The sequence below is a fragment of the Carassius auratus genome, chromosome 29 (genome assembly GCF_003368295.1).
Source record: "Carassius auratus strain Wakin chromosome 29, ASM336829v1, whole genome shotgun sequence".
Classification (NCBI taxonomy): domain Eukaryota; kingdom Metazoa; phylum Chordata; class Actinopteri; order Cypriniformes; family Cyprinidae; genus Carassius; species Carassius auratus.
Window position 1 is genome coordinate 12,466,400 of NC_039271.1, and position 26,358 is coordinate 12,492,757.

General features: G+C 37.9%; 1 protein-coding gene across 3 annotated transcripts in view; it reads right to left on the reverse strand.

Annotated features, from left to right (window-relative positions):
• The window catches only part of LOC113048094 (voltage-dependent L-type calcium channel subunit alpha-1C-like), a 126,186-nt gene that overhangs the window by 17,276 nt on the left and 82,552 nt on the right, over nt 1-26,358 (reverse strand). Inside the window, exons 4-32 of one of the 3 annotated variants that reach the window (XM_026209616.1) lie at nt 24,152-24,291; nt 22,748-22,887; nt 22,016-22,177; nt 21,727-21,929; nt 20,523-20,626; nt 19,242-19,414; nt 15,598-15,688; nt 13,798-13,824; nt 13,261-13,421; nt 11,994-12,219; nt 11,713-11,914; nt 11,513-11,633; nt 11,306-11,420; nt 10,927-11,041; nt 10,555-10,624; nt 10,125-10,260; nt 9,882-10,011; nt 9,727-9,786; nt 9,511-9,617; nt 8,177-8,264; nt 7,940-8,047; nt 7,749-7,801; nt 7,505-7,651; nt 7,205-7,406; nt 6,952-7,110; nt 6,730-6,840; nt 5,666-5,749; nt 4,971-5,054; nt 561-608 (exon numbers count right to left, since the gene is read on the reverse strand). In XM_026209616.1, coding sequence (XP_026065401.1) covers nt 561-608; nt 4,971-5,054; nt 5,666-5,749; nt 6,730-6,840; nt 6,952-7,110; nt 7,205-7,406; nt 7,505-7,651; nt 7,749-7,801; nt 7,940-8,047; nt 8,177-8,264; nt 9,511-9,617; nt 9,727-9,786; nt 9,882-10,011; nt 10,125-10,260; nt 10,555-10,624; nt 10,927-11,041; nt 11,306-11,420; nt 11,513-11,633; nt 11,713-11,914; nt 11,994-12,219; nt 13,261-13,421; nt 13,798-13,824; nt 15,598-15,688; nt 19,242-19,414; nt 20,523-20,626; nt 21,727-21,929; nt 22,016-22,177; nt 22,748-22,887; nt 24,152-24,291 — 3,567 coding nt within the window. The remainder of the gene's footprint in view (nt 1-560; nt 609-4,970; nt 5,055-5,665; nt 5,750-6,729; nt 6,841-6,951; nt 7,111-7,204; nt 7,407-7,504; nt 7,652-7,748; nt 7,802-7,939; nt 8,048-8,176; nt 8,265-9,510; nt 9,618-9,726; nt 9,787-9,881; nt 10,012-10,124; nt 10,261-10,554; nt 10,625-10,926; nt 11,042-11,305; nt 11,421-11,512; nt 11,634-11,712; nt 11,915-11,993; nt 12,220-13,260; nt 13,422-13,797; nt 13,825-15,597; nt 15,689-19,241; nt 19,415-20,522; nt 20,627-21,726; nt 21,930-22,015; nt 22,178-22,747; nt 22,888-24,151; nt 24,292-26,358) is intronic. The other 2 variants (XM_026209617.1, XM_026209618.1) reach the window with 2 other exon arrangements.

Below are 26,358 nucleotides of genomic sequence, written 5' to 3' on the forward strand. Positions count from 1 at the left end.
GAGCATTTCTAGAATTGCAAATATTTTTCTTTGGTAAGGCACTGCATCCACACCACTAGGTGTCAGTGTAAGCACAACATGAAAAAAATGACTCAGTGCACCTTTAAATATCTAACACCTACATCTACACACACATGCCCTTGAAAAACACATCACAAAAACCAAGCAAAACTGAGAATTAGCTTCATGCATGTGGACATTGCACAGGAAATCGTATTTTCACAATCCCCAGCTGATTTCAGAGCTCTGCAACGTCAGTGGTGAACTATCACACCAGAGCTGACCAGCAGAGGCAGACACTGGACTACACACAGAGAGAGCGATGACCATGTGACTACAGCGCACCAATGAAAGGCATCGCAGCCTAGGGGAGGGGAGAGGTCGAGGCGATGGACACACTACCAGCATATATACATGTGCCTGCCCAATGCCACAGTGATGAGAGGGAACACGTGCGTTCATGCCAAAGTCATATGGTGAATAACAGGCGTCGATGGACAGGTCGACAAGGTGATGGGGGTGGAATGAGAGGTGGGGTTTTGGTTACCGTTGGTCCGTACCATTGGTCTTACCACAGAGGAGGGGGGAGAGGAGGAGGGGTCAGCTGGCTTTAAAGAAAGGCAGACAGATGAAAGCTATAGCAGCGCCAACCACCCACTGTACACCTGTGTGTGTTTGTGTGGGAATACGTGTGGTAAAGTGTCCGTAAGTGTGTTTTGAGGTACATTGGGTCTTTTGCAGGGGAGACGCCTCATAGCATGTCTGTCTTTCTGCCAGCTGAGGGCGCTACAGCACATGGTCTGTTTGGGGAGGAGCCATATGCTGTTCTGCAGCCGCAGACTGGAGGATGAGTTGGTGACACACGCAGACACATGCGACATCTCTCATGAGCCGAGTCGAGAATCTCTTAGCAGGTCTATTACGGTGTGTGTGTTGCAGTGAGTGAGTGTATGTGTGACTGTATGTAGGTGTGTGTTGAATTTCTACATGCAGAGAGACTGATTTCTAAATCCTCTGCAGTGCCACGATAGACTAAAATGTCTTTATGTTTCATGCTTTTAGAGGCGATGACAACAGGATTGATTAAATTATTCCTTTGAGGTAGAACTGCAGAGGATTTGGCAACCCCAACCATGCATGTAGCACACACATTACAGAACTGGGTCAACGGTATAACTCGTTCCAAATGTGCATCTGTGAGACAGTTACCATGATAAAATCTCCACACAGAGCCTCTTTCAAAGGGCCGCTCCATATCACAGATATTATCTCACATTGCACAAATATAGAGATTTGGCGCACACTGGTAAACGCTGCCCCCTGGAGGTTACAATCATGTCCAATGGTTGGCTGACACTAAGCGAGAACCTCAGTTGTTAGGAGAGTCTCATGAAAATAAAGGTCTGGGTTATATTTCACCTGAACTCAAACTTAAAAGTAAGAAATTGATTCACATTATTGCACTGTTACAAATGTGCTTGATTGTCATGAAAATAATATATATTTTTGACAATTAAGCACACATAAGCCCACTTCCTCTAATAATTAGTAGCCTACTGCAATTAAAAATATATATCCTACAAATAAATAAAATAAATTATTAACTGTTATTATTATTAACAACAACAATAATAATAATAATAGCTATTATATTATATTATAATATATAAATGAGAGTTTATTTTAGGAGTATTAAGATTTATTGGATTGTAGGCTTTAAATGTGCTTAATTGTCATAAATTTTTATGACAATTAAGCAAATTTAAACTAACTTCCCTACCTATAAGTAGGGAAGTTATAAACTATAAACTACTGTTTAAAAAAATAAAAAAAATAAAAAAATAATGCTTTAAAATGTATTCTTAATAAACAATTTAATACTTAATGTACAAATATAAATCATGTATGTATTTCATGTAAATCATTGTTTTGCCAAGATTATTTTTTATATTACAATAATACGTGTGCTGATTTTCTTAAGACTTTTTTTTTCATACAAAACTATTTCATGAGATCACCCTGTTAATCAATATAGAAGTTATTTGAATACATCATATTAATAACTGGCTTAGCCAGTTAAGTTCAGTGGTTATGGTCCGATCAGATCTAATGAAACAGGGAGCAGGCCTACCAAGAATAATGTGCGGGTGTAAGAAAGAAAGAGAGAAGAGAGAGGAAAAACACTGAAAAAAGGGAGGAAAATGCAGAACAGAGAGACAGAGAAGAAGAGGCATTCATAGAGAAGGATGCAATGTGGCATCGTCAGCAAGACAGAGCTGGCAAACACTCCCATCTCTCCACCCCCCGCTTCTGTCCAATCAGACACTGCGAATCAGAGAGCGCCTCCGACAGGCAGGGAGGACAAAGCACTGAGAGGAGCAGAGCGGCCTCAGGGGGAGGAGGGGTGACATTAACGCTTTTCTAAGGGAGAACAGAGTCGTCCGGTTTCACTCTAATCTCCTTGTAGCACTGAGAGGAGGGACTGGCTATCAGCACGGATTCATCAGTTTCATTTTAGATCACTAATCAGATTAATTAACAGGTTAATGAAGCATGAGAAAAAAGTGCTCAGAGTTTTCTCAAAGGAAAGAAAAGGAGGGGGGAAAATGAATCCAAAACAATGCCGGGTCAAAGGTCATGCCTCAAATCAGATGCTGGATGAAGAGAAAACTCCAACCAAATCAAACCCAGTCAGTGCTGAAATGGATGTATATAGCAAAACAGGGGGTATATCTCCAGCACAACTGTTGTCAATCATAAATAACCTTAACACATTTTGATCAGAGAGCCCAAATCTTAAACTCCTTGTTGTTGTTAAAAATGAAAACTTACATAGAGCTGTAGTCTTGCATTTAAACTTTTTCTAATAAAGAGTAATAAATAAAACTGAAAATCTAAAATGCACCAGTTTGGGGCAGTAAGGGTTTTTTCTTTCTCTCTCTTTCTTTCTTTCTTTCTTTCTTTCTTTCTTTCTTTCTTTCTTTCTTTCTTTCTTTCTTTCTTTTCTTTTTTTCTTGCTTTCTCCAGAAAAATATTAAGCAACACAACTGTTTCCAACATTGATTTAAAACATTTTTTTTTACTTGACCAGCATATTCAAAGAAAAGAAATTCAGCAAAACAAAACGGCAGACTTCTTGTTGTGTTTAGGACTTTGCTCCAAGATACTTTTTTGTAGGTACTGGGACATTACACAAGTACCTGAAATGTAGCCGGAAAGGCAATTTTATCGGTTGCGCTATCAAGACATTTTTCTACGCCCAATTCTGAAACCAGTACTGATGCTTGGGCAAAGTTTCATAAGATTTCGAGCCTGTTTAGGCCCTCAAAATGTGATTCATTTTGGAGAAGAAGAAGAAGAAGAACTCTGCTCTGCATTGGTGCTCGATATTCAAATAGAAAACAGTCATTTTATATTGTAAAATTATTATTAGTAGTAGAAGTAGATATATTATTATATATTGGGGTGCCTCAGGGCTCAGTTCTAGGACCACTTCTCTTCTCTGTCTACATGGCATTATTAGGTTCTGTCATTCAGAAACATGGCTTTTCATACCACAATAGACAAAAGTAGCTCACAGCTCAGCTTGACATTTCTTGCTGGATGAAGGACCATCACCTTCAACTCAAACTTGCCAAGACAGAACTTCTTGTGGTTCCAGCAAACCCAATGTTTCATCACAATTTCACCATACAGTTAGGCACATCAGCCATAAATCCTTCAAAAATAGTTAGAAACCTTGGGGTTTTGATAGATGGTCAGCTGACTTTCTTAGACCACATTGCTAAAACTGCCCAGTCCTGCAGATAATTCTTTATTTAACATCAAGAAGATCAGGCCCTTTCTTTTGGAACATGCTTCACAACTGCTTGTTCAAGCTGTTGTTCTGTCCAGGCTGGACTATTGCAATGCCCTCTTGGTAGGTCTTTCAGCCAGTTATATTAAACCTGTACAATTTATTCAGAATGCGGCAGCAATTAAAATTTAAATGAGCCAAAAAGAATACACGTCACACCTCTGTTTATCAATTTGCACTGGCTACCAATAGCTACACGCATAAAATTCAAGGCATTGATGTTTGCCTAAAAAAACACCACTCTGCACCCCTTTCCCTAAATTCATTACTTCAGACTTATGTGCCCTCTAGAAGCTTGTGTTCTACAATTGAAAGTCACTTTATTGTGCCATCTCAAAAAAGCACAAAATCACTTTCACAAGGGTTAAAAAAAAAGAGATTACTGACCCTAAACTTTTGAAAAGTAGTTTTGAGTAGTACCTGTAAATCAAAACATAGTGGCTAAGTGGCAAATTCATGCATGCCATATATTACCTAAAAATCTAAAAATGAATCTAAAGATGCATTTTCATAGCATGCATAATGTGCACAGATGCGCTACTTTGACAAATCCAACTTTTTACAACATTCAATCTACAAAAATTTAGATTGAAGTGACGATTTCTGGTTAAACCCAGCAAATCTAGCTGATATGTAACAAGTTTAAAGAAATATTTTGACCTCATTATGTGCTATTGCCGTTTACAAACAAGTCCATACCAGATCAAATTGGTCGACTATTTAAATAAAGCTGAAGAAAAAAGAATATTATGCTATGAAAGTGGATACAAAACCTTGAAATGAGCGTCAATATGAAATACAAGTTTCTTCAGATGAAAATCCGGGCTCTTCTTTCAAAATGAGTTTGAAGGTTTATGAATTGATTCAACAGTAAAGAAACATTAAATGAATTACAGGGCACATTGGTAAGATTGTCCATCCATCTCAATGTAACAATTTCCAAAAGAGTTTAACAGTCTATATTGATTGTGAAGCTGGAACATATCACCCTGAGCACTATACAAGGACATTCATGCCTATGTGTGCGGGTGGAGGGATAAAGCAACTCATCTTTGTTAGTGTGGGAGGGTTAGTGGGGTGCAGGCAGGCAGATTGAGAGAGAGAGATTACTTACGTTAACCTCTGTGATGGCTATATCAACAACACTACCCACTACAATAAGGGCATCAAACGTGTTCCATGCATCAACAAAATAATGCTGGACGGAAAACAACAAAACAACAGATAAAAAAGAAATGAAGAAAAGAAAAGGAGAGAGGAGAAAATAAGGAAGAAAACAGTTACACATGAACAACTCACAACTCACAGAAGACATGAAGAGAAATCATAAAATCAAATGACGGGTGTGAGGAAATCAAAACGAAATCAGAGAATCCCATGATGAACCGGGACCTGTCATGCTCCACAGCAACAGTTAAACATCCATCAAAACCACCCTGAAAAGAACGGCCAGGGGTCCCGGGTTAGTTCAGGTGGGATTGTTAGTTACAGCAAAACAACATACATCGCGGCCTGGAGGATGAAAAGAAGCGTTCCCTCTCTATCTCTTTCACGGGGGGTCTACCGAAAAACTCTCCTGTACGAACACTTTTGTCCTGCACGTGTGCCCTAAATTAACCTCTCACCGCCACAGGGTCGACCTGCCACTGCAGCCATCTTGCTGTCAGAACAGGAAATGAAGAATTGGAGGAGACAGCAGGAGCAGAGAATGGCAGGAAGCACAGAGGGAATGAAAGACAGCAGAGATGGACAGGAGAGCAAAAGAGAGAAAAGGGAGTTGGGAAGAGAGAGAGGTGGCGATGTACTTACGTTGATCTCACTCAGAATGACGTCTATAATGCTGCCAATTACGATGAGGAAGTCAAAAACATTCCAGGGGTCACTAAAGTAACCCTACACAGGACGAGGGGAAGGTGGGGGTGAGGGGTGAGAGAGGGCAGTTAGAGAGGCAGAATTGACCATCACTAGCGCTGCCGTACCCATGATGCATGAGCACAGTCAACCCACAACGTTAGCCAATCAGCATTCAGCACAACAAAATCAGCCCATCTATAGACTTTCAGGAAACTACTGATTAAATAAGTCCATTTCCACAAGAAAAACGCTCTTTGATTTGTGCTGATGCTCTCGTTTAAAAGGAAAAGATCGTTTTCAGGGCTCTATGGGAAGTCGCTTCACCCTGCGAGTAATTCTGAGCGGATGGCATCTCTACTGACACCATCTTTACAATATCTGATTTGTGCTTAATAGGGCAGGAAAACCTTTAATGGACTGGAAATGGCTGCCAAGTTATGCGAGAAATAATACTCTTTAAACACTGATGAATTACGTCTTAAGGCAGGCGATGAAACTCATTTCTAGAGAAGAGCGAGAGAGAGACTTTCATTTTACGTTACATTCATTTCAGTTCTCATCTGGGGCAAAACTAGCGACTGTAGTAAAACATTTAACCATAAGACATATAGGTTAAATAAGTGAGATTTCTGAAGAGTGTTATGCACTGTAAACTGTGCATTTGATGACAAAGAAAAAATGAAGCCGAAACCATTTAGCCTGGAGGACAGCTGTGAAAACTGGTTGTTGAACAGCACATGGCAAAAAAACAACAAGAACAGAAAAAAACACTGCAAAGTTCTGTATAATAAATGCTTGGTAAGATAGGGACATCAACTTTAAGATTAGCTTACAATCATCTCAAATCTGATCTTTTTTTTAAATAATAAAATACAATTTCATTTGAAAGACTTAATCTTTAGAAGTTCCTGTATACATAAGTCTAATAATAAATCTAGTCTCACTGTTTAATGGAACGCTTTGGCATGAAAATCAGCTTTTCTCACATAATACTGTGCATTAAAACATGCAGGGCGTACCCTGGGTTTGAAGGCGATGAGTTTGAGGATCATTTCCACAGTGAATAGGCCGGTGAACAACATATTGAGGATATTCATGGCTTTGCTGAACGACTGAGATTGGCCATGATGCTGCAAGCACACAATCAAACAGATTTTATATATATATATATATATATATTTTTTAATATTCGGTTTGTGTATTTGACTATATGCATTAGTTCAGTTACTGAGAATACGGACCTGCATGGCCAGGCAGATGGTGTTGAGAAGAATGAGGGTGAACATCAGGTACTCAAAGTAGGTGGAGTTCACCACGTACCAAACCTTGTACTGATACGGGTTCTTGGGGATGTACCTGCGCAGGGGACGGGCCTTCAGGGCATATTCCACACACTGACGCTGTACACACACAGAAATGTATGGAGATATTATAATCAGAGTTACAATTTCAAACAATATCTGTGTTCCTGTAGAGATACTGTCTCCAGTCTACCTGGTTTTTGTCCAGCTCACAGTTTTTGTACTCTTGCTCTCCCTGCTCCTGAAATGTCACTATGACGAAACCTACGAATATGTTCATCATGAAGAAGGCGATGATGATGATGTAGATGATGAAGAATATAGAGATGATCACACGGTAGTTGTAGATTGGGCCAACATCCTCGGTATGGGAGTCAATGGCTCTGTAGAGGAGCCTGTGGGAGAACAGAAAGCTTCTTGTCAATGTTTTGAATCCCTTGTGTGTGAAGTAGTAGTATGTGTTCGCAAGTTTGAGTGTGTTTGTGTATCGCACCCTGGCCAACCCTCAAAAGTGGACACGGCAAACAGAGCCATCATGCCCTGCAGGACATCATCAAAGTTGAATTCACTGTTCTCCCATAAACGATGCGCTTTCTCTGGCTTCCCAACATTCCCATCTTTGTATAATATATAGGACCCTCTGTAATACACACACAGTGCACAAATATACACATGAATGAGCTGTTTTTACTGTTTATGCTATGGTAACTTTGTGCCCAAAGAAAGAGGGCTGTTACCTGCATTCGGACTGTGTCTGTTTAGAGGAGTCTGAGCAGAAGAAGAATTTGCCCTAGAAAACAAACATCAGAACAGGACTTAAATTCCATTCATTTTCTCTATAGATAACTAGATTTTCAGCAATAATGTATAAACCTTTCACCGTTTTGCTCTTTTACAGAAGTACGTGTTGTGAGAAAGCACAAATTACCTTGAAAAGTTGAACTCCAATACAGGCAAACATGAACTGCAGCAAAGTGGTGACGATGACGATGTTCCCGATGGTACGGATGGCTACAAACACACACTGGACCACATGCTGGGGATGCAAACAAAGCTCTCAGTTCAAATAAATGCTCAGACCATCCATCACACGATATGGATAGTGTAGGTTGGAGTCATCTGAACAGTTTTTGTGATTATCTTTTGGTAAAAGAGAGAGACTCACTTTGAGGCCCTTGGCTCTGTTGATTGCTCTCAGGGGCCTCAACACCCTCAGCACTCTGAGAATCTTCACTACATTAATGGCACTTGACCTGCGAATCACAGTTAAGTTCATTACTGATCATGTGACCAACACACAACACTATACAGAGAATTAGATGCCCCCGGACAGCAGAAGAGGTAAACGCATTTCACCATTCAACTCTGTTAAAGGAACACTCCACTTTTTTTTCCCTAGAGTAAAACAGTTAAATTTGACCATTTTCGAATTCATTCAGCCGATCTCTCCAGGTCTGGCGGTAGCACTTTTAGCTTAGCTTAGCATAGATAATTGAATCTGATAAGACCGTTAGCCTGAAAATAGTCCCCAACAACTATTGCTACAACTACACAAACTAGCTGGGGACTATTTTCAGGTGTTGCATAATATCATTGCACCAGTGGTTTGCCAGCATGGCAGCAAGTTCCTTGATTATTACACCGGAATGAGAGTATAGTTCCTAGCCATTTCGGCCTAGAAAATCTCAACTTTTCATTTTCGGTCGATCTTAATACATGATGTAACTTCAGAAGAGTCAAGATTTAATTAGGAAAAATATAGAAACTCTTTGGTCATTTTTGAGAGAGATGCTAACGATCTAATCAGATTCAATGATCTATGCTAAGCTACCGCCAGACCTGGAGATTGGCTGAATGGATTTGAAAACAGTACAACTCAACTGTTTAACTCTACGGGAGTTGGAAAATGAGCATATTTTCGAAAAAATAAATAAATAAAAATACACTGGCACCAAAGACTAAATGAATAAAAAAAAAAAAAACATTTGTTTTATTATAAAATTTAGAATATATATACACAATACATACAGACAGCATCTTGATTATTATTTATATACTTTTATAGTACATATTGATATTTTAAACTAACTTTCATTTTTATATTTTCATTTTTTTTTATTCAAGTTTAAGTCATTTTGTTATGTGCTTAATAAAACAATTGATTAAAATTATTTTAAAATGCAAGAAATCTTTTTTTTTTTTTTTTTTCATACTTCAACATACTTTTTACATTTATTGCAGTTAGTTGCCAAGGCAATGTTTTTCCATCTAATATTTATCATTTTATTTATTTCAGTTTCATTTCAATTACCAAAAATATTTGGAATAGTTTTGAATAGTTTCAGTTTTAGCTAACGGTAACAACCCTGAATTGGCCAGACACAAATCACATTTGACTGGACATTGGTATTAAAAAGCGTTACACTGAATATGTTATTCGTGACATGAGAAGCAGTTGTCTTGGTTAGTTTGTCAGTTAGTTTGGAAAAAGGTACTTACTGAACTCCAGAGGAGATCAGAGACACACTGACCACCACCAGATCCAAAATATTAAAATAATTCCGACAAAATGAACCCTTATGTAGGAATGCTCCATACGCTGTCATCTGAGAGGAAGAGCGGACAGATGGAGAGAGTCAGTGAGGAATTAGATGAGTATGGAAGAAACACAGAGAAGTAAGCTAGGACACTTTTACCTTTAAAATGTATATTTACCTTCAGTATGATCTCTATGGTGAAGATTCCTGTAAACACATAATCTGCATAGCCTAGAATCTAGCAGAGAAAAAGAGAGAGAGGCACTCATATCAGAGCCTTATAACAGCAGTGCTACAAATGTGATGTACATGTCAGTGAGTGTTTGTGTGTACCTGATTCCTGAATGAGTCATTATTCACTGGGTCCTCCGCTGCCAGTGAAATACTGCTCAGCAGTATAAAGAACAGGATTAAATTGGTGAAGATGTTATGGTTTACAATCTTATGACACAAAACCCTGAACCTACAGAGAAGAGAACAGAGGTTTTTGAGAGACATTTTTGGATTTGGATTTTGAATACATACTAAGTAACATAACCACATAAATGTGAAAATCGATATATGTGGTTTTCATACTTGTTATTGGGGCTGAAAATAAAGAAAGCTCTGGCTTCTGGCATGGGGACAGCTTTCTCCTTCAGCTGAATGTCGGAAAGTGGACGTGGACGAGGACCTACTGGCATCTCTGGCTCCTCATCGTCCTCCTCTCCTGCTGAAAAGAACCAACAAGAAAGACTTTTCGGAAAGAATTCCACTAACTGCATCAGACACGTCAGTTTCGCACACGTCTTTGTATTACTGTAAAAAAAAACGGGAAGATGACATGGACCAGGAAATGTGTTGAACTTGGGGGAAATCAACAAGAGTAAAGAGAAAGGCGTCTTTGCTCATCTGAAAAACAGTCCACATAGAGTGTTCCCAGAGCTGAATAAAACAGGCCTGGGCTCCTTCAAATTTGAATTTTTTTTATGAAAACCGTATTATTATTTTTTAAGCATTTTCACACCTGGGAAATCGTTCACAGGATATGGATTCTTCTCCTCATTCTCCTCCCCTGTGTACTCATCTATGTTGATCTAAAATCAGAAAGCAAACCATTTTAAAATATTTTTAGCATATTTATTATAAAGCATTAATAATATCAGTATAATTGTAAATATTTATAATGTTTTGACCCCACAAATTACTGTAAAACATTTAAAAAGAATAATTCAGTAGAATAGTTGGCATCTGTACATCTGTGTAATTCAGTCTGTCGTCTGTATGTAACTTTTTTAATTACATACAATAAACAACATGGTTTTGTTGCCACTATCACCAGGCTGTGCGCACTATATTCCTATTAATCTGTGTTTCACTGTGGCCTCTTGCTAGTGACCTTGGTGGCAGTCTCTCCATCGGAAGTGATGGATTTGAGTTCAATCTTTTCCTCTTTCTTTTCATCCTCCAGAGGTGGTTTCTCAGAGTTATGGCGCTTCTCTGGACTGGCCGTCCTGTAAGACAGAAACTGCATCATGAATGTGTGTGTGTGTGCAGCTTTACGGTCCCGCTAAGCACCTGTATTTACAGCTCTTCAGAGGGGCAAAAACACTTCTGTAAAATGATCCTTCATTTCCTCAATGTTTAACTAATGAAGTCATAACTGATACACTTAATGAGCTCATTAGGCAGAGGGCAGGAGATCTTTATAGGAAGGTTTTACGGCCCCTCAGATCGTCTCAAAGCATTGCACTCGTGTGAACTGTGAGTCAGTGAACCTGGCCAGCTTCTTCCTCTCTTTCTCTTCCTCTTCCTCTTTCTGCGCTGACGTCAGACTCTCTGCGTCAGCCAGGTTGTCCACGGCAATGGCCAAGAAGACATTCAGGAGGATGTCTGTTTAGAGTTCAGGAACAGAAATAGCTGTTTTATAATGAACTCTTTAATATTGTGTCACCTCACGCTGTGTTCGACAGGTTTAAGGATACAGTTTCCGCAGATGAAGAGGATGATGAAATAAATGCAGACGAGCATGCCAGGAAAGGAGGGTCCACCGTACGCCATGATCCCATCGTACATCACAGAGTTCCAGTCCTCTCCGGTCAAAATCTACAACCACAAAATCAAACAGGGGTCAGGTTTGAAGACACACGGAGAGTGCGTGCTGTGGTTCAGACTGTGGCAGAACCTGAAAGACGGTGAGGAGAGACTGCGGGAAGTTATCGAAGGTGCTGCGGCGCGTCTCGTCAAAGTTGAACTTGCCACCAAAGAGCTGCATTCCGAGCAGACTGAAGATGATGATGAACAGGAAGAGCAGCAGGAGCAGGGACGCGATCGAGCGCACCGAGTTCAGCAGCGACGCCACTAGATTACTGAGAGAGTTCCAGTACCTGAGAGAGGACAGTCAGCTTTAATACAGAGTCTCAACCCGCAATACAAAACATAAACATACACGTCTCGGACACATACCTGGTGATCTTGAAGATGCGGAGCAGACGCACACAGCGCAGCACAGAGATGCCGAGGGGTGACATGATCTTAGTCTCCACCAGGATAGTCTCCAGAATTCCACCGCACACCACAAAACTGTCGAAGCGGTTGAAGAGCGAGACGAAATAGGCCTGTAGGCCCAGACTGTACATCTTCAGCAGCATCTCACCAGTAAAAAGAGCCAGCATCACCTTATTGGCAATATCTGTAAGCACAGAAACAACACGTCTATCCACTATGAGATTTATACAGCACAGAGACCTGAAAAGCCATTCATTACAGTTTTTTTTCTAACCCTCTGGGGTATGAAGGTGTTTCGGAATTTTTAATATATTAATAATGGCTAAAGTATCCACAGTATCTAGTAATACAAAATAAATAGAAATATAAATAAATACTTGAATTAATATTTAAACCGATCAAAAGTGACAGTAAAGACATTTTACAGTGATAAAAATATATCTCTATTTATTTTTAACATTGACAACAATTGGAATTGTTTCTTGAGTCCAGATCAGCATTTTAAAATGATTTCTTAAGGTGACACTGAAGACTGGAGTAATGACTGCTGAAAAATTAGCTTTGCCGTCACAGGAATCATTACATTTTAAAATATATTTAACTAACAGAATTTTCTTTTTATATCACAATAATATTTCAAAATATTACTGTTTTCACTGGATCACATAAATACAGCTTTTGTGAGCATAAGAGACTTTTTCAGAAAATCCTATCTTCAAATCTTATGAACAGTTCTGTGCATTGAGTATATATATATATATATATATATATATATATATATATATATATATATATATATATATATACACACACACACACACACACACACACACACACACACACTATACACTATATAATATATATATATATTATATATATATGTATATATATACATATATACTTAAAACACTTGAGTAAAGTAGTATTATTAACAGAGTGTCCTTGGTAGGCAAAGTTTTTCAGTATAGACAAATCAAACCAAGCTTCTGAGATCAATTAGATAACAACATTTGATGGGGTTAATGGGATTGGATGGTCACTGCTGAGCTCTGAGAGATATGAGACATGGAAGTCATAAAAGTAGCTTCACAAAGGACAACTAATCAAAACGTATCACACACAGACTTTTAGAAATATTTGACCGCTCAAGGCTGCATTGTCGTATATATTTCAGTAGCGACAGTAATGCATAGTGAAATGTGAATGGTATTGTAGTGTTGTGTACCTTGTACATTGGTGAGCCAGTCTGGCTGCTGGTGGTGCTCAGAGGCAATGGTAAGTGTGTTCAAAAATACCAGGAAAATCACCAGCCAGTAGAACACATTTGACTTCACTGCTGCACGGCACGTGCGCCGACATAACCGATTCCATCGGCGTGAATATCGACTGAAAATACAAAGATAGAGAGGGGAAAAAAACATGTAATATAAAACATGCACAATTTAAAGCCTGTGCAATCTGACGTTTTTACCAGCCGGGATAAATATCCTTTCAGTAGTCACTAAATGCACAACTATGTGTGCAGTGACTGGAAATGCTGCTGCTCTCAATTCTTTTGGGCTTCTATAGCAAACAAATCTAACCTGAACAACACTGGCAGTCTGAACCTTGTTAATGGATGTCCAGCCACTGATAAGAGGGCAACCGTGATGATCAAAACACAACACTGGCATCGAAACACAACAACACACACACACACACATATATATGAAGAGCACTAAGGAAGGCAGCCTTGCCTTCCGATGGTATGTGATGTACTAACCTGAATTTGGATTTGGAGATCCTATTTCTGGAATGGAAAACAGAATGTATTATACATACAGAACAGTGACAACATCATGAAGGACAGTGTTTCCACAGAGACAGCAGAACTGGGGGGACAGTCAGGTGGGCCTGCTCACACATCATCACGATTTTAGAGCGCCCCGTGTGGAACAAAAGATGATTAGCAGGAGCAACTGACTGCTACCCACATATAAAGATGATCGATAGATCGATAGATCGATAGATAGATAGATAGATAGATAGATAGATAGATAGATAGATAGATAGATAGATAGATAGATAGATTGAGCGATAGATAACAGAGTGTCGCATTGCCTTCCTGTTTTCATGAAAGACTTATTTCCAGTATTACATTTTTGTTACATTCAACTTGTGGAATGTATTCATATTTAGGATCAATTACCCTGTTCAGTAACACTTTATAATAACTGCACGCTATTAATCATTAATTAAGCATTAGTAAACAGATAATTCATAATTTATAAAGCATTAATAGACAGTAATAATCAGTTTAAAAATACAGATATAATGCTTTATTCTTGATTTAAAAGCATATCTATAATGTGTAATTTCCAGTTATTGCCAGTGATTCATAAGATCACAAGAAATTTAGTAAATTCAGGTAGTTATAAAGCATTTAGTAGTGGTCAGTTAACTATTTATGTGAGCTCATCTAAAGTGAGGACTAGTTATGCCTTGTAAAGCATTTATAAACGATATTTAAAGGCCCAGTTATCTTCTAAACAAAAAACAGAAACAAACACAACACAGTGATAAAGAACATAGAAATATTAACAGCCTTTAAATCTCATTTGTAAAAGCTTTACAAGGCATAAAAAGTCCTCACTAGATGAGCTCACAAAAATAGTTAACTAACAACTACATGAATTAACCCTGAATTACAGTAGAAATACATGTTAATAAACCATTTATTAACACTATAAGTAACTATTACTATATGTCTGAATAAAAAGATGTATGAATGCACATTTAAATATTTTATTAATCATTTACTTACAATTTCTAAGTGATCTTATGAACCACTGACAACTCCTTAATAACTGGTGTGTAAATAATGCTATACTTAATTTAGAAATGATAAATTGATCATTAATAAAGTATGAAAAAACAATTATTAAATACATTATAGATATACTTTTTAATCAGGTATAAAGCATTTATATCTGTATTTATAAACTGCTTATAAATGTCTATTAATGCTTTATAAATGATGAATTAACTGTTTCCTAATGCTTAACTAATGATTAATAGCATGCAGTTATTATAAAGTGTTACCAACTGTTCTTATGATTTAACTGTTCATATATTTTCAATATCTGTGGGTATGTTTGCACATAATTACTGTTATGGCTGTGTATTGCATAAATGTTTCTGTCTGTGTTTGTGACACAAAACACTGATCACTAACGGGGCAGATCAGCTGGAAAACAGATGACAGCAACAGATGCACAGAGAGAGAGAAAGAGAGAAACGACAACTGAAGATCACGGGAGCGTCAGGAGCCGCCCACTGAGCCCTGCTGACCTCGTCTACCAGTTTACTGGCATTAACTTGGACTCCTAAAACCATTTAAACCTAGCTCTCAACCTTACAACTGAGATCGCTGTTAATGTCTGAATACTGAAAAGCATAAGTCTGATGAGAATTAAACGTGGTAGGAAATAGAAATGTAATTATGGAATTAGAGGAAAGGAGAAGAGATGATCAGGGAGGAGGAGGAGAAAAGAGGAGGAACGGTGATGCTCTCGGGACTCACGCCATGCGAGTACAGCAGGTCTCTCCCTCCATGTCTCCAGCGGGAGCATTATCAGTGTTCACCGACTCATTTTCACTGGCCGGCATACTCACTGCATGAGAGAGAGGGAAAGAGAGGGAGAGAGAGTGAGAGAGTGTGATGAATTACCAGCAAAAGATTATACTCATTGCTCATCAAAGGCTGGTTTCACACACTCACACACACACACACACACACACAGCAGAGATGACCAGGGTTCAAATTTAGCACTTACCAAATGGCAAATCTGAGTAAAAACAGGCAAGTGAATAAAAATGTAAAATTGAGTTATAAAACATAATGTATAAGTGTAAATGCAAGGACAATAATTTGAACCTCGCTGATGTGAGTGAAGTAAATGATCCAAAGACAAAACTGTTTTCTGCCAAGACCTTTTTCATCGAAGGAGCCTACAGATTTCTTTTCTCTCTCTAGAACATATGTGAAATATTCTTCACAGCAAGCCACCCAAAAGAATACATTATGAAGCAAATTGAAATGTGTTTGTTGACTGTTTGTGATAGGTGCAGTTTCAATAAGTAACAGATCGACTTGTATATGATGTGTTAAGAAAAACAAAGCTGTTTTTCACTGTATGCAAGTAAAGAAAAAAAAATTAAAAAAAAAAAAACACAAAGATTCTCAAATTCAGTTTTGTCATAAGGACAAAACTGTAATCATGTTATAAAACATCCTAAATTAGACCTGTTAAACAGGTAGGAAGAAAAAAATTGATAAATAATCAAATAAAAAAATAGAGATAGTTGCTACTTAGACAGTTCTTATTAATAAACAGTCTTGATGACAGCCAAGCAAACCTTTCATTCATATCCATGCTCAGATGTGACCTTTAATGTTTAATATGGACCATATGTGAGATTGTCTGCCCCAAAAAGTGTTTGAAAACAATAAAATACCACATTTCATCAACACACACATACTGTGTGTGATGGGTGTTGAACCAATGAATCGATCTTTATTAAACCAGACCTCAAACCAACAGTATATAAAACACTTAATGATTTGGATGGGTTCCTTTAAGAATTTTTTGTTTGTTTGTTTGTTTGTTTTAGGATGGGTTTATTCAGATAACAAAAAAAAGAAAAAAAGTTGTACAAACTTACCCAAATACATCATGTAAAAGATCTAAAAGATCTAATCTACCAATCAGCATGCAGACCTACCATTTCATCTCATTAACATGCACAGGGGGCGGGGTCAAGCAGGGTCTCTAAATTCCATGCTGCATTTTCATTGGCCCTGATCTTTTCTCCTAATTCTATTTCTTAGTTAAAAACACACATTATCATCCAGACTACACCACCCTTGGAAATGGGATCATGGGATTATACTTGATCGGATATTCCAAGACAGGATTACAGATGTCGAACTGTGACATTACATCATCAGTATGCTGATGATGTATTATGACAATTGATGCATTTAAAAATGAAACGAACATTGCTCTTTTTTTCCTATTTTTCAAGATATTTCAGATAAAAAACCTAACGCAAACACTTCTAACGTAGATGGGGGTGAAGCAACATGAGTCAGGAGAAAAATATCCACAGTACTTTGCAATCTCTCTCTATTAACATCTCACCATGTCTGTCAAAGAAATCACAACCTCAGAGACAGAACCATATGAACCGTGGTGTGCACAGCAGAAATGTTTCTATCTAGGCATCCCATGCAGATCACATCGGAACAGAAGCCTGATGTGTGACTAAAATTTACTACAAAGCACCTGATTCTGATTAAAATACCTGGAGGAAAAAAAATGACATGCTTTAAGTCCAGATATTTCAAAAAGAAAGACTTCTACAACCCCAAAAGAGCAGTGAGTCCAAATATCAAAACTCTCAGATTTTCCTGCCCGTCATCATTCAGAAATCGAAAATCCTGAGAACTGAGCAGGGAGACCCCATCACCCTCCGTACCCAGATTGACCTGTCTGGGTGGGGAAGGATATGTTGGGGGCCAGTATGAAATTCTGGGCGGGGAGGGCTTGCTGCACATTTTTCATGCAAACACGCAAAAGTAAACAGTGGTTGCTTTTGGAGACGCACACGCCTTACGAAGCAGAGCTGCTTTTTTCTTCACCGCTCCACGGATGTACTGTAAACGATGAGTCTTCCCTGAAAACAACAGAGCGAGACTCAAACAGTCAAGGACAGACACACTCACAGACAGAAAGAGAGAGAGAGGTGCCACCAGCCCTCTCTGTCCCAAACATTTATCGGTAAGAAGGGCAGTCACAACCAACTCAAGACACTTGACACAAAGTACTTAACATAAAACATCACTATTAATATAAAAAATACAAATAATCTGTTGAGTTACTGAGTTGCAGTTGTATTTTGTGCCACTAGATGTGCATCAGCATGTGAATTATAGTATATCTATATATACTGTACCAGTGTGAAAGTGTTTTCCCATCTGACCTCAGTTAGGGGCCGGACTGACAATATACAATCTGAGGCTCTGAAGTACCATAGTAAAAAATAAGTCCAAATACACACACACACCCTGTGTGTATATATATATATACACAAACATATATATCCCTGCAGGGACTTTCCATTCACATCTATTATTGTTAATATAAACAAAGCCTAAAACTGGCATCTTTTTCTAGTCTAGTGTAGGCATCTTTTTTTAGACATCTTTTCATCTCGTGCAGATTACTGTCTAGACATTTTGTCAACCTTTTGTACTTATGGAGACAAAAGTCCCCCACAAGGACATTTGGTCTGCTTCTGCTTGCTTTTTTTCAAAAATGTCATTCCTAATATGGATAGCAATACCTGCCCAAATACAAACACACACACACACACACACACACACACACACACACACACACACACACACACACCTACTCATTCATTCAAGTTTTAGTTTGTGGTGAGTTTCTCTCATCTGCAACCAGAACAATCCATATTATATCTAAATATTGTGTATATAGTAATATGACCAAATCATTTATATCGGTCTCAGTAAGCAAGATTATCTTTATCCAAAGTTTTTGTGCTCTAGAAATCTGACTAAACACGCCGGCATGTTGGCAGCCAATGTCACACTCAGTATTTTAGGTGAGCTGCTGTTTATTTTAATCAAATAGAAAACCATTTCCATAATGACTATAAACATCATATCTGGACATGTAAAACCAGCTAATAGACAAATTTGTGTTTTCAGTGAATATTACTCTAAATTGATTAGCTGCCTATAGGATCTCAGGCTTTGATCATGTTTGGACGGCCAGAGATAAAAATAAGAAACAATTTTTAATGTAGATATTTTTAAGTATTTTCAGTTTAAATTAAAACAATAGAAAAGGCGGCATTTAAATAAATGTTATATTCTATTAAACGTATGCATTTAGCAGACGCTTTTATTTTTTTTCACTAACATGGGTTCCCTGGAAATCGAACCCACAACCTTTTGCGCTGCTAACGCAATGCCACAGGAACATTTAACACTGTAACACCCAAAAAGTAACATCTGAATTTAAAATTAACATATTAAAATTGCATGAACAAAGCTCTTGCATGAAGTCTCAGATGCTAACAGACTCGGAGCAGATCAACTTGCCCCAATCTGGTGCCTCCCTTCATAATACTCACGATTTCTAGGCTTGTCATCGTCCAGTCCCTCGTCGTCGTTCTCAGGGTCGATATCCTCCGCCTGCGTGATCCAGTCCAGGTAGCCCTTTAGATCCTCCTCCAGCTGCTGCTTCTCACGGAGCTTCTGGAAATCACCGCGAGCTTTGGCCTTTTCTCGCTCTTTCGAGAACTCTCTGAGAAAATGAAAGAGAGAGACTTCCTCTAAATATCCATCTCATAAAATAAACAAACTGAATCAGAAAAAAAGTTTCATAATTAGAAAATGTATCAAGTGCAAATAAATATTAGAAACACTTCTTTAAAGGTGCATGCACTACACTACTGTTGGAAGTTTGGGGTTCTTTAATGTTTGAAAAAAAGTTTCTTATTCTCACCGAGCCTGCATTCACTGTTTTTGAAATATTATAGCAGTTTTTGTCGTCAATTGTAAATATTTTAAAATATTCTATAAAACATACAAAAGTATATATATATATAATTATTGCTGTGATGACAAAGCTGAAGTTTCAGCACTCACTACTCAAGTCATTTCTTATTACTATCAATGTTTGAAACCGTTGTGATGGTTAGGATTATTAGGATTATTTTACAAATATTAAGTTTAAAATAACAGCATTTATTTGAAATAAAATTCTTATGTTACATTATAAATGCCTTTAATTTTCAGAATCTTAATGTGTCCTTGCTTAATAAAAGTATTATTATTGTTATCATTATTATTTATTTATCGTTGCCCCCAAACTTTTGTACAGTGGTGTATTTCTTGTCATAAACAGGACAAGAAACATTCATAAACTCATTTTCGAAACAGAAAAAGAACAAGGCAAACAAAACATCTTTTGACCCCTTGCTCTCTCTCTCTCTCACACACACACACACCGTCCAAATGATAAAAATTTAGTTAGAAATGAAGAAGATGGAGAGAGAGAGAATGAATGAGTGTCCCTTACCCGCTTAAAACCCCAAGAACCAAATTAAGAACAAAAAAGGAGCCAATGATGATTAAAGTGACAAAATAAAGCCATGGCCAGGAGTTCCCTACAGCATCATTCACCTGGGAATGGAGGAAAGGATGGAGTATGGGAGAAGAGAGGGATGGGTACAGTTGAAAAGGGATGAATGAATAATTAGTATGTGTCTGTGGGAAACGGGCAGTGCTACACAACCCCTCTCTGGCTTGCTCAATCCCAGTGCTTTGAGAAAGAAAATGTGTTTGATCAGAGTTCAGTCAGAGCTTGGTCTATTGTCCACACACACACACATTCAGCACACAATGCTTACCCGCTCAACACACCCAGAACCAGATTTAGAACGAAAAAGGATCCAAAGATGACCAGACTGACAAAATAGACCCACGGAAGCTCATAACCCATGGCATCCTGCATCTGAGACGAGGAGGGGACAGTTAGAAAAAAGAAAGAAGATCGGAGAGGAGAGGCAGACAGTCAGTGAACAGCACATGCTTGTCCCTCAGAAACCCAGAACATCAAGAAAACCCATGAAGCATAGAGCATATTCAAAAGAGAGAGAGACAGAGAGACAGAGAGAGAGAGAGAGAGACGTTCAGACTGCATCAAAAGATGTCATCAGGAAAACCTTCAAACACTAAGTATCTGAAAGAGTGCAGAAGTCTGAGATACAGTAAAGATGGGCTTTAGAGAGCAGCAGTGATATAATCACACTCACAGGGCTCAACAGGACTTTTTTTCTGATATAGAGTCAGGCCAGTAGTAGTTTTTTTTGCAGTTGTTGTTACTTGTTATGGTGGCCCCACCATTTTAGAAGGATCGATGTTTGTTTTTAGCAATGTTTTATATTTGCTTACAAGTTTTGTAGCTATAATGCAACTCCATAAATTCATAAAATGCCTTTTGCTAGAAAACAGTGTCATATGATGCAAAATATTGCTGATTGGTTTGTAGTTTTCAACATATTTTTCCTAGTCATTTCAGCAAATTCAAAAATTCGTCTTGGTGAAGAATCAGCAGAATATTTAATGTAAAATATATCACAAAAATCCAAAAAATTTAATTCAAATGGTAAAAAAAAAATGGATGTACAAAATCAAAATCAAAATCAATGGCCCAGGCCATTAATTCATCCTTGTTGTTGAGCCATAACATACACACCAATCACTTACTATACATACACACATATATACACACACACACACACACACACACACACACACACACACAATAATGGCACATTCACATTGGGAGCTTATAAAATCCCCCCAAAACATATTTGAGACACTTTAAATGTAATGCAGGGGTATTTTTATCTATATTCAATAAGATTTTCTCTGAAATCCTATAGGAAAATTCCCATTATAATTACATTACAATTCTATTTAGGATTTCTAATGGGTTCCTTTAGACACTGGGAGACATTCTTAACCCAACCGTTCCTCATTCATGTGTCTTTTCTCATGTGTGCTCATACAGTCATTAGGTGTGGTGTGCTGTTATTGGAGCAGACTCACCCAGTACAGGACGTCAGTCCAGCCCTCCATCGTGATGCATTGAAACACAGTTAGCATGGCAAATGCAAAGTTATCAAAGTTCGTGATTCCATCATTTGGGCCCGCCCATCCCATCATGCACTGCGTTATGTTGGCCTGGGAGCAGTGTCGTCCATGGGTGGAGCTTGGGGCGCAGGGGGCCGGTTTCTCTTCAGATATAGGACCTGAAAGAAAATGTGATTTTGTCAGCTGATCCGGGGGCCAATGACTATAACAGAGAAGGAACAAATCCAACAGATAAAGCCCAGACCTTTGTGTCCATCTTTGAAGAAAAAACAGGTTCTGTGCATCTTGCCCATGAAGAGCTCCAGGCCGATGATGGCATAAATGATGATGACGAACAGAACAAGCAGAGCGATGTGCAGGAGGGGAACCATGGCTTTAATGATGGAGTTCAGCACCACCTGTAAACCTGCAAGCACACAGGAAAGGGATAGAGAAATTACTGTAGATGATTCTCATGGATGGTTTTCTTTGTTTTACAAGGAAAGCATTTATAATCTGAAACGTAACTGTTTATACTTAAATAGATAGTGTGCAGTCATCAGCTAATCATGAACCTATTGTGAAGCCAGAACAGCTTAAAACAAACGGTCAATTACAGAATGCAGTTTAAAAGTCATTACACGTAGGTGTTAAAACAATATTTGCCTGCAGAATCAAATACAAGTGTTTCAGAGAGACGTATAATAACAACTAATGAACGTTCGCATTCTGGACAAAACTGGCAATCAAAAAAAATAAATACAAATACATGGATTTGCCTACACGATAATAAAAAGCTGCGCCTACACATGCTGATAGGAATGGCTTAATAGGTTCTTGATTTCTGAATTTCTGGGTTGTGATTACTGAATCTCAAAACATTTCAGGGAGGAAATGAACATTTATTTAAATGAGCCCTGACTCGTGGACAACTTACTCAAGAGTCATCAGATGAGAGAGAAAGTTTGTGTGTGTGTGTGTGTGTGTGTGTACTCACTAGGTACTCCAGATACGAGTCTCAGAGGTCTCAACACTCGAAAGGCTCGTAGGGCTTTTACATCAAACCCTGCAGCCTTGCCTCCCATTGAAGTCCCACCATCCCCTTTAGTGGCCTGCTCTAATATCGCACTGAACAGCCTGAAAGAGAGAGAGAAAGTGGAAGCTAAATAACATTTTTACTAAGTAATTTGTTAAGAGAGAAAAAGACAGCAGTCCTGACTTTACAAAGACGGCAACAAATGAAAATCATGGATGGGGGTGTGTTTTTTCCATGATATGACTAAAGTCTTTTATACATTCTTGGGCTGTACGATTATTACAAAAATTATATAATTTTTTGATTATTCCCTTGAACCTTTTTAATTACGATTATCACGTTTTATATTGAATGATGTTTTGAATTGATGCACCTGCATGCCGTATTTTTATATAAAAATAAACAAGCTGAAAACACTAACTGAAAAACTTTTAGTGCTTTTCTATAGTATTCCACCTCAAATGTCAACTATACATCGGATTGGTTTCTTCAAATTATAAAAAAAATAAATAAATAATGGTATAATAATGTTAATAATGTTTATTAAAAATAAAATAATGGGAAAACCCCTTAGGATAACATGTAGAAAGAAAAAAATGCATATTAAGCATGCAGAATAACACGTATTATAATGCAATTGTAATTGCGATTAGAAATTCAATTAATTGTGCAACCCTAATATATACTTTTTTTTTTATTAAATTTACTATTAATTTAAATTTTATAGTGAACACTACTTTAAAACACTAATTGCTATCAAAACCAAGCACGTTTTTTTAAATCTAAATCTACTTTATATAATTTTTTTAATAAATAAAGTCTGTAGACCAGTTGTCAGAAATGTCATTCAGACCAGAAGTGTGTGAACCGACTATTTAAGTGGGAAAACCAACAAAAGTCAAAAGTCCTGGAAAAGTACTTTATGTTCATAAATGGCGTCATTATATATTTTTAAATAACAGAGTTAATATTAAGATAAAAAATAAATCAAATAATATAAAATAAAACAATATATAAATAAATACTAATATATTTTTATGCTATTTAGCAATTAAGGTACTTTAAATATTTTTTTTTTAAAGTCATTAAGTTTTAATTTTTTATATTTAGAATTTAATAAACCATTTTGTTTCATAAACATCCTTATCCTCCATGAATAGTTAATAATTTCATATTTAAAACATTACATTTCATAACACAATTTCAGCTTCTGTGCAAACTCAACAAAGCTGTCCACTGACACCCAACAAAAAGTGTGTCAGAATTGTACGACGACTCAAACTGTACACAGATCCCTCACTCGTGCATGCATATCTATCTTCGTGTCAGGGGTTACTTCAGGTTACACCGCCAGCTTGTACTCACCCTACCACCACGATGATGAAATCCAACAAGTTCCAGCCGTTCCGCAGGTACGCATTAGGGTGACACAGCAACCCGTATGCAATAACTTTGAGAAATGCTTCCACCGTAAAAATAATCAGAAAGAGATACTCCACCCGTTCCTAGACAGACAAAACAGAGACAAAGAGGATATTAGTTCTCTAATTGCATCAGCTCTAATATCTTTAAGCATAAAGCCGCTAGAAGCTCTGAATCGACGTCAGAAAATGTATTGAGCCATTTGTCTGGATGACATTTTATTACAGATCAGGCCTATCAGAAAAGAACAGATATCACACACACACACACACACACACACACACACACACAGACTGTTGTTGCACCAGAGACACTGTGTTCGAGAGGATTATAGAGCAGAAACGCTGCGTCTGTAAATGCCAGATGAATTTCAAAGCCTTTGCTGACTGTTTCCCAACTTTCCTGTGAGGATCAAAACCGACTCATTTCACAGTTTACATAAACTGCAATGTAGAAGTCTTAAACCATATATAATTAATTGTAACATATATTGATGAATATATAAACACACACTACTCTAACGCGATATCAAACAATGGATATATGTATATGGATGATTTCAAATGATTTTGGTGTTCAGCAGAAAAACAGCAGCATAAGGATCTGAAACAACATGAGGGTGAGTAAAAAAAGAAAAAAGAAAAAAGATAGATAGATTACTCATTAAACAGGAGCAGAACGGTGTTTATAAATCCAGCTGCTTTAAAAACAGGGCTAAATGATGCCATCACCTACTTGACTGTAGACCAAACTCTGAGATCTGGAATCAATCCAAGGCTCTTAAATTAATTAAGCTCAATTACTGACAAGAGCCCTCGGTCATCAGCACAATCGACACCACAGCAATCCACTACGCTCTCTCCGTTTCACACACACACACACGCACGCACACACACAGAACATCTAAAAATTACATTTAAACAGACAGGTGAATCTGTTGTATTCGATTTAATTATGGATTCATTTTGATGTCCCGTCCACATGCTCCCTCTGTGTTTGACAATGTGATTGGGCAATACCGTACGTAAAGGAAACGTCCCAGTATCCCAAACATCCCAAATAGAATATGTCACAGAACTAGGACTAAAAAAAAACCTTGCACAAAACAATTATCCAACAACATTTGCAGTCTGATGGATCACATACTGTCAGTCTTGCTTGGCTTCCCCTCTTTTTCTCCTGATTTGCTGTGTGTGTGTGTGTGTGTGTGTGTGTGTTCGTAGGAGGTGAGAGGTCGTGGGAGCTGCTCTGAGACTGTGCAGTCCTCAGAGAGCCATTTGGGTTAACAGAACAAAACAAGGGCTCCAGCTATGCTCACGGAGAGAGACAGAAATATTCCCATGGCTCTGTCCGTCAACAGCCACTTTTACAAAATATCAACTTGATCATCAACCTGTTCTAAATAGTTCATGGATCTTCCCAACCCTGATTTGTCCCCCTTGAGCTCTGGGTCGCCAGCCCAGATCCATTCAAACAACAAAACCTGCCAGAATCCTCTTTTTTTGTTTCCTGCACATAAGTAATGAGTAACTGGTTCTGAAAAGGAAATGGTATGGAATAAAGCTTGACTCTTGCTTTAGTTATTGTAGTCCGCTCATGAGAAATACAATTTTCCTTTATCTTTTAGAATGAAAGGTCTGATGCACGATTAAAACAAACGGTAGTGTAATGTTCAGAAATCAAAACTGTCTGAGTTTTAAATTTTAAGTGTCAGAGAGAGGGTTGAAAGACAAAAATATGGGTGATTTTTGGAGCAAAAGCAATTATTAACAGCATGTGGACCTCACTCACTGCAGGGGTCCGATATTTTCTCCAATTCCTTTCTTAGCCGCAGCTGCTTTATATATGCTCATCGGGAGACAATGCTGCACATATCATATCATAATATTCCCATATCTAATCTCTCCTTGTACACTATATCTAGGAGAACAATGAAGATAAAGAGTTGTGTGTTTTTATGTGATGGTGTGCTTTATGTTAGTTCTACATCATAATTATGTGTTTACACCACATATCCTTCAGCAAGACTGACCGGCTGCTCTCTGAAAGATGAAGAGAGAGCGAGAGACACAGAGACAGTGTGAGTGAGAGAGCGATTTACAGGGCCACTCGCTCATGCCCATAATTGCAGCAATAGCACATTTAAAAAG